This window comes from Coffea eugenioides, chromosome 9 (genome assembly GCF_003713205.1).
Source record: "Coffea eugenioides isolate CCC68of chromosome 9, Ceug_1.0, whole genome shotgun sequence".
In the NCBI taxonomy this organism is placed as follows: domain Eukaryota; kingdom Viridiplantae; phylum Streptophyta; class Magnoliopsida; order Gentianales; family Rubiaceae; genus Coffea; species Coffea eugenioides.
This window is the reverse complement of record NC_040043.1, coordinates 9288222-9296818: the sequence shown is the minus strand read 5'-3', so window position 1 is coordinate 9296818 and position 8597 is coordinate 9288222. Positions and strand designations below refer to the sequence as shown.

General features: G+C 38.5%; 2 protein-coding genes across 2 annotated transcripts; one reads left to right on the top strand and one right to left on the bottom strand.

The window, feature by feature from the left end:
• Positions 1–225: 225 nt before the first annotated feature.
• LOC113783530 (pentatricopeptide repeat-containing protein At2g35130-like) lies at positions 226–4438 on the bottom strand. Its single transcript, XM_027329689.1, has 5 exons — positions 4320–4438; positions 3297–3481; positions 2982–3214; positions 1411–1660; positions 226–695 (listed from the first exon to the last, which is right to left on the bottom strand). Coding segments are annotated over exons 1-5 (1008 nt in total). The 5' UTR covers positions 4322–4438; the 3' UTR covers positions 226–357.
• A 1062-nt stretch (positions 4439–5500) lies between these two features.
• Positions 5501–7929, top strand: LOC113782863 (pentatricopeptide repeat-containing protein At1g20300, mitochondrial-like). The gene is made up of 2 exons (XM_027328802.1): positions 5501–7227; positions 7410–7929. The coding sequence occupies exon 1, from the start codon at positions 5542–5544 to the stop codon at positions 7189–7191; it is 1650 nt and encodes a 549-aa protein (XP_027184603.1). The 5' UTR covers positions 5501–5541; the 3' UTR covers positions 7192–7227; positions 7410–7929.
• The last annotated feature ends 668 nt before the right edge of the window (positions 7930–8597 follow it).

Here is an 8597-nt window from a genome sequence, read left to right as displayed (position 1 = left end):
GATCCACAATAGTATTGCTACAGATTGGAATGATAATATCTCATCGCGTTTGATGGATTGATGTGTCAGTTGTTGATTATCTGGATTCTCCTACTCTAGTGACCTTCCATGCTGAACTTAATACTCTGATCAATTTCTTCATTTTCAATGCCTCTGAAACCATCTGATGCTTATTGACAGTATGAAGCATGTCAATTACAACTCTGCTAGCTAAGATTTTTGAAAATCAAATAACAACTATGGGTATTAAACAAATTCCTCATTAATTGGCATCTCTCTTCCAATAGACATGCATTGCATCTTCTAATTTGGATTATCTTGCTACTTACCAGCAGTAGATGGATTGTCCTTGTCTGACTACTTCAATTTACATGTATGAAATCTTAGAAATTTTTTCTCTGCTGAATTAATTCCCCTAGTGGTGGAACAAATTGAGACTGACAAAGTGGAAAAGCTTGATTTAAATTCCCAAAAGATGATGGCATCGAGAGGTATGACCCCAAAAGATGATGGATCTAGAGGCATGATAAACCAAGTATAAGATTTCACCTTCCCATATAAGTTGATCAGCATTGTATAAGTGTCTGTAGAGGGTTGGCAGTGATCTCTCTCCATCCTTTGAAAGATCTCAAGAGCTTTTGGTGCCTTTCTTAGTTTCATCAAACCATCAATATAAGCATTATATACTACTGTACCTGCAGATTGTTAAAGAAGGTAGCATTCTGATGAGTCTCTTTCAAGTGCCAGTACCAGAAGAAAGTTTAGAGAAAAGGACAACCATACTCAATTGTTAAGAAGTCAATTAACACCATCTAAGAAATGTCTAGGCAAGTATATTTCACTGCAATCATGAGATGGTTTTGTGGATAAATACAGGCATGCAAAATCATCAGTTAGACAACTCCTGTTCTCCAATCATAAATTATTGATGCTTCCATTTCTCATATCCAAGAGGTTGAGTATGCATGAAGAAACAAGCTAATAAGAAACAGGAAAAGCTCTCTAAACACTATAAGATCACTTCAGTATCGGCTATAACCCATTTAGGGCAAAAAACAGCTATTTAAAGGGTCATGGAGTTCTGGAAATGATTGAGCTTGATCCCTAGCCTTTCGATGATCTTCTATTATTACTACCTTGAACCTAAGAAACCAACCATTTATCATCATAATCCAGTCCCATGCTGGACCAATGGATCCCTTCCAAACTTATTTTTTTTGTTGAATAGTTGTCCAGTACATGGTAGCTAGATCAAGTAGAGGAGAATGAACGGATGCAGAACTAAAGATTGACACCACAGACGCAAAAGTTTGTATGGAAATGAGGGGATCTGAGACAGGAAATGGGATTTGAATAATAAGCTTGCAAGGCCTGACAAAGTTTAAAGCTTTGTAGACAATGTTAACTCACTTGGGGGAAGGCCATGTTGTCGCATCTCAGTGAAGATGGCTTCAGCCTTTTCTAGCTGGCCAGATGTGCAGTAAGCTTTTGTAAGAAGAGCATAAGTATCTTCTGTAGGAATGCAGTGAGCTTCAAGGAGTTCTACATATATGGATTCTGCCTTCTTAATAAGTGATTTCTGCCCATAAGCATCTATAAGCAAATTGTAGCAAATGATATCCGGCTGGAAAGAGCTCCTGTACAATATCCATTCGCACACCTGGGGTGGTGAACAAAAAGATCAGTTAGTATAACCATGTCAGGAAAGCAATTAAATTATTGAAATCAATTAACAATAAGGGCATCGCTAAAATGAACTTATTCACTTCACTTCTAATGCAAATTAACTTGTATGGCCGTCAATGGCAGGAAATTATTTCATTTCAAGCAATCTCATGTGTTCTAAACATTTAAAAGTTTCTACGTTTTCCATTTTTTAGCTTTCTGAGAAGTCCAACCGAATAAGATATTCATGTTTGACAAACCTTGATAACTAACCTATCATCCATTTATAGACAGTTAAAGTTTGTGTAAATGTGAATGCATTGAGATTGTCCTCTACCAGTTCGTTCTTTTCCTATGGGTCGGAAATCATCAGCAGCTCTGGACAATGAATATTTCTAGTATACGTCTTTACCAAATTCCTAATAAGTATTGTCCGTTGCGTAAAATTCCTGGCATATTTGCTGTCATTGTAAGAGGCATATTGATTAATTTATGCCTATTAAAGTTGCACTCCATAACATAACTTGTTGGTGTCTTGAATTGATTGGAGAACTTTCAATCATGCGGGCATGTACACAGGTGAAAACAAGTTTATATTTGTACAAAAAGAGTTAGCACCAAAAGGAAATTAGGACCTTTCTGTATTAGTAGCTCAAAGAATATCAGAATTCAATTGCAGAACAAGTTTTGACAGCACTTTTAATGCAGCAAACAAGACTAAAGATGCCTTAACGCACCAAGTCAATGTTCACAATTAAACAGGATATGTTACAGAAGATTGACAAAACAGATTTAGCCCACACTCAAAATTCATACTATGATGGTTTTAAACATGTTCAGGTCATTTGACAACTCAAGTGTGTCACACGAGGTCCACTGCAGCCATGGTGAAGTGTCAGCTGATATCCTAGTGGTCCTTTATGACTGTTTATGTTTTGCTTTGGATCAACACAGCATCAAATTCCCAGTTTGCTATCCGAAATTTCGTTTCCCTCAGTTCACATCTGTAATTCTGCTTTAAGTTCCTTATGCAGAAGTGTTAAAGGGGGTATCTTCTAGAACATGCCCATCTATAGATAAATGGTAAAGGAGGAAAAAGATGAAAAGAATTATCTGCACTTCATGTCGAATATGCAGGGATCATCACCTAAATAAAACTCTAGCTTTATTCTTGTATTGGCTAATGCATGTGCAAAAGTAAATCTCTATCCTTGTTTTGCAATTTTTTCACCACAAAAGGAAGTTGAATAACTGACATACCATCAACTACACACCAAAAAGTAACTAGAAAAAGAAGAGAAGTATGAAGGTGCAACCTGTATAATTGGATCCCATTGTTTATTAAGCCAAAGTTGAACAGCTACATTGATTAGGTCATCCCATGTATTATTAGAATGAGGAAGAGTGTCTAAAGAACTCCAAACTCTATGTACATCCACTTCCTTTCGTACATAATTTAAAACCTTCTGAGCAATGGGACTCAACACTGGAAATATCCCATCAACAAAACCAGACCCATATTGCCATCCTTTGCCCCTTAGAGAGCCCCCTGTCCAGAGGTGATGATCCCAGCATTAGTCCAGAAGAATTCATGATATATGTATAAAGAACAAATATGGATTTTTCTTTACCTTTTTGTCTAGAAACCCTTTTGCGATTAAAACTTCTCAATTTGCCACGCTTGTCAATGAAAAGGCTGTCTGGCTTCAACTTCTCAACAGGTTCCTCAGTGGTAGTAGTAGCTGTACATGTGACTCCAGTTTTGCAACATCTTGGTTCACTAGATATATAATTCACTGGCCACTTGATGGACAGCCTACAAAATGTAGGATAAAAACAGTTATTCCCACTTTCTTAAGGTATTACCTACTTTAGTCGCCTCAGCCCTCAATCTGTATGATACAGAACAAAGAATCAATCAAGATAAGATTATCACCATAAATATAATGCATATTTCATTTTACATCAAAATGAAAAGATCAGGGGAATTAGGAGCTCTCCCAATTGGGTATGGCTGTGTCGTTCCCAAGCAGTTTTGTCGGACGCAAGGCAAATTCGTTCCCCCATGTATCAAAGCAAGATAAATGCACTGCTTTAATACTGCAGATCCTCCACAACTACTAATATTTGCCCCTAATTCATTCTTTCAAACACTTTAGGTAAAATGTAACCAAACCTCCCACCAAAAATCAGGTTCATATGCAGTCAAATCTTTAACATACAAGGTCTTGGACATCTGTTACTTCCCATAACTGTCATCCATTTTCAGATACCTGAAGCAACCTTTAGATTGGAAGAAAGAATCCAATAGCCAGTTTTAGCATCAAGCGCTCTGCAAAGTTTCAAGTGCTTAATGACACCTATATATCTTGCAAACTCCAAAACCAAATTAAGGGGGCCTATTTTCTGTTTCAGTGCGACACAATCAAGTAAATTAATTCACTAGCAAAAGCACATTTCGGAAGGCAATGCAGAATAATATTGTAAATCAGTTCAAAGAAGGAGAATTCTGGAATCGTTTAACTAGTAACACAAGTAAGACAATGGTAGAGTGCACAGAAAATGGATGGGGAATCAAAATTCAAGAATCAAGTATGCAAGACAACTTGAATGAAATAAGAAAAGAGTAGACTGTTGAAGATGATGAGGCTTACATGGATTGCAGTGGAGCTAAATCCAATGAATTTGAAGCGGGCCTTTAGCCGAAATTGAAGTTGGCATTTGGATAAAAGAACGTACAGCTCTGAAATATCTAGTGCACATGCAGACGTTCTTTCTCCATCATGGCAGCATTGGATTTTAGCAAGAGAGATATTTAACACAATTCGGAGTGTTGGGTCTGTTGATATTTATTACTTTCTTCCCCACAAAAAAAAAAAAAAAACTTTCTTTACTTGTTATTTCAACAAGATAATTTATGATTCCCATCTTATCCAATCTCCCCTTTCATCTGATGTATCTATCCCCTCATTATAAAAATCAAAGTTGATTTATGCACTGCAGTAAAGCTAACATTAGCACTAAAAAATCAAAGTTGCTACATTTGTTTTTTGGAACAAAGTTGCCACAATTTGGTGGGCAGCAATGTCTCAATCTAGTTTTTTCCTTCAAATGCCATTCTTTCTAGTATCCATCAATGTTTAGTATCATTCTGTCAAGTACCTAAATTTTTAAAAAGAAAATGGATTAAACCGACAAGATATTGCATGGTCAAAATATGTTATGCGATATTATCACACGATACTTTATTATGAATTCCATCAAATAAGGAAGGAATTTAATATTTTGTGGATGATAGATATTTCTTGTTTGGTGGATGGTAGATGGATTTGGGGCAGGGACGGTCATCAGTATGACCGTCCCTGTACGGTTAAGGGCCAAGATTTGCCCTCAAAATTTTGTGCGGCTGAGATTACACCATGTAACTCGATTTCCGCGTCAAGTGTGGGATCCACCACTATCTGTTCTGAAAATACATCCTGTGAAAAAAAATTTACACGATGTACAAAGAAAATTACGCGCATTTGATAATGACCAAAATTGCCCGGGACGGTTGCCTCCGTGCCCCGAGTCCATGGTAGATATAAGCCATTCGACAAATCTCTCCGACGTAATTGACAGAATTGCGAGTAGTATTGATACACCACATGAATAGTTTCTCTTAACATATCTTAACTATTAAATTTTGTTGGGGGCGAAAACTCACAAAATTAGAAGATGGGAGACAAAATCGAAACATCCACAAAAGAAAGGGCGAAAGAGAGCAATTATCTTTTCCATTCCCTCTTCCTTATCAGCATTTTCTTCGCTTTTGTTCTGTTTTCACCGGAAAAGAGCCCAACAACCCAAGCAGGGTGTTCCGAGTAGCCGCCGCCAATGGAGATCGGAAAATCAAGCCTCCGTCTACACAGTCGCCTTTCTCTTTCCAATCTCCGCTTCATCGCTTTCTCATCTTCATTTTCGACTTCAACTCCAGCAGTAGACTTCCTAAACGACGCCGTCGAAGACGACAACGATTCCTCCACCACCACCTCTTCCTCCTCCAAACCCACCACCGTTACTTCATCCTTATCACCAGCAGAATCCCTTGTTGCGGAAAAGCTCCACTCTTTAATCAAAAACCACCATCGCAAAAACCCTACCTTAAACCCTAATCCCAATTCCCCGAACCCCATAAACCCTGATCTCACTCTCCCAACTCTCTCCTTCGATTTATACAAAATCTCCCCCGTCCACTCACTCTCTCCGGCCGTCATTGTTCACGTAATCGAGAAATGTAGATCCGTTCGTCACGGCATACCCTTTTCTCAGACCTTGGCGTTCTTCAACTGGGCCATTTCCCGTTCCGAAACCCTCATTTCCCATGAGCCTTATAACGAGATGATTGACCTGGCCGGAAAGGTACGCCAATTTGACGTCGCTTGGCATTTGATTAATTTGATGAGGAGTAAAAATGTTGAAATCCCAATTGAAACTTTTTCGATTTTGATTCGCCGGTATGTTCGTGCTGGCTTGGCTAATGAGGCTGTGCATGCCTTTAATCGGATGGAGGATTATGATTGTAAGCCCGATAGGAATGCGTTTTCGAAGGTGATTAGTGTTCTCTGTAAGAAGAGAAGGGCTGTTGAAGCTCAGTCATTTTTTGATAGTTTGAAAGATAGGTTTGAGGCTGATGTGGTAGTGTATACTAGCTTAGTGCACGGGTGGTGCAGGGCTGGCAACATGTCTGAGGCTGAGAGGGTTTTTGGTGAAATGAAGGCAGCTGGGATTCAACCCAATGTGTATACTTATAGTATTGTTATCGATGGTTTATGTAGGTGTGGGCAAATTACGCGTGCCCATGATGTTTTTGCTGAGATGATTGATGTTGGATGTGAGCCAAATGCGATCACTTTTAACAATCTTATGCGAGTACATGTGAAAGCAGGGAGGACTGAGAAGGTGTTGCAAGTTTATAATCAGATGAAGAGGCTATCTTGTGTGCCGGATGTGATAACTTACAATTTTTTGATAGAGACTCATTGTAGGGATGGGAATCGCGAGGATGCGATTAAAGTGTTAAATTCGATGGTTTATAAAGGGTGTGAACCTAATGTTCATAGTTTTAACCCGATTTTTAGGTGCATTGCCAAGTCGGGGGATGTCAATGCTGCTCAGCGGTTGTTTGCAAGGATGAAGGAATTAAAGTGTCAAACTAATACTGTGACATATAACATTCTGATGCAGATGTTTGCTGATTCAAAATCTACAGACATGATTATCAAGCTTAAGAAGGAAATGGATGAGAGTGAAGTTGAGCCTAACGTGAACACTTACAAAATTTTGATTTCAATGTACTGCAAAATGGGACATTGGAATAATGCATACAAGTATTTTAGAGAGATGATAGAGCAGAAGTATCTAAAACCAAGTCAGCAAGTTTACCAAATGGTCTTGGAACAGCTTAGGAAGTCTGGCCAGATGAAGATGCATGAGGAGCTGGTGGAGAAGATGGTTTATAGGGGATTTGCTTCTCGTCCCTTGTAAAGGATAGTTAAAAGTGGCTCAACCAGTTGAATTTGGGTAATCCTTCTTTGCCTTTGCCATTGATGTTCTGATATTGTCAAAACATCCTGAAATTCTGTTTTCATAGTCGTTATAGTACCTATCTTTGTAGCTTTGTAGCTTCATGGTTGAAATTCTGAGATGCTTGTTTCGGTCATCCAAATCATATACAGAATTTAATTTCCTGGTATTCTTTGTAGTGATGGATGACAAGTAGTGAGCGCTAGAATGGTGACTTTGAACCTTCTCACGAGGCATCTTGGTTTGGAGCTCACGTCATCTGTGGCAGTCCAACATATGAGACATCCTTTCTGCACCTCAAGCAGCTGCTAATGGGGTGCTTCATTGTTGGAAAACCCAGAGAACGATGAAATGTGTAGATAATTGCACTATTTGGCTTCAAAAGAAGCTTGGCAATTGGGAGTTTCTTCTTTATCTGTACGTCGCTTTGCATTGGAAGTTCTAATGCAGCTTTCCTTAGTCTGTTTCTTTGTAGGGTAGAGAAGGGTTATGTTTGCAGTAGGTGACAAGGATTGTGAGAAAGTGCAGAAATGTTTTAGCTATTGTACTTCGGGCTGTATCATTTGTGGAACTAGCATTACATTTTGTCTCCATGAAATCAGGCTTACCTGTTTGGCAGTGTGCTGCTAGCAGTCTTTCCTGGAACATGAGTACATTCTAATCCTTTTGCACGAACGTTCACATCCAAACTTTCACTTATTTGAACCTCCTCTAAATTATAGAAGCTCGTAGTTTAGTTTGTACATGCATATGATTCCTGAGTCTGAATTCTGAATGTTGTTAGAGCCTTATGACTTGTGCTGTCTGAATTCTGAACGTTTTTAACGTTCAATCTTTGCAGGCGCATTGAATATAATTAAGACTTGGTTGTCTATAACTTGGCTGCCACAACATAGCCAAAGCAACGAGGAAGGCTATTATTGGACCGTTGAGGAATGGTTTATGTTTTAATCATTGAACAATAATCTAAACCTCATTTAAACTTGACCAAAAGTTTCATCCTATTTGTAAATTTTAAATCTTCCTACTCCCACTGTCAATTTCCCCTATGTTTTTTTGTATAGAATTACAAGTGGTTGCAAAAGTGGTCCGCGAAGGATTCTTTTTTTTTTTTGGCTTTCTTTTCTTGTCTTTTCTATTCGAGGTAAGACTGCCTGCCATGACAGGCAAGTTTCGCGAATGTAATAAATGTGATTATTTCCAGCCGCCGATCCATGACACAGTTCACTATTATTTTTTTTATTATTGTTTTTATAATTATCTACCTAATTGCCGTATTTTCCCTACTTAACCCCGCCCTTGACCATTGACTACGGCACAAGAATTCCTGTCTGACAAGTGAGCTTTTTTGGATGTTTATCTAAAAT

Excerpts from the sequence above, each read along its gene's own strand:
- LOC113783530 (XM_027329689.1), bottom strand. Across the intron at positions 3,215-3,296 it reads AAGGGTTTCTAGACAAAAAG|GGGGCTCTCTAAGGGGCAAA; the intron begins GTAAAGAAAAAT and ends ACCTCTGGACAG. Across the intron at positions 1,661-2,981 it reads AATGGGATCCAATTATACAG|GTGTGCGAATGGATATTGTA; the intron begins GTTGCACCTTCA and ends TCACCACCCCAG.
- LOC113782863 (XM_027328802.1), top strand. The coding sequence starts at position 5,542 with ATGGAGATCGGAAAATCAAGCCTCCGTCTACACAGTCGCCTTTCTCTT.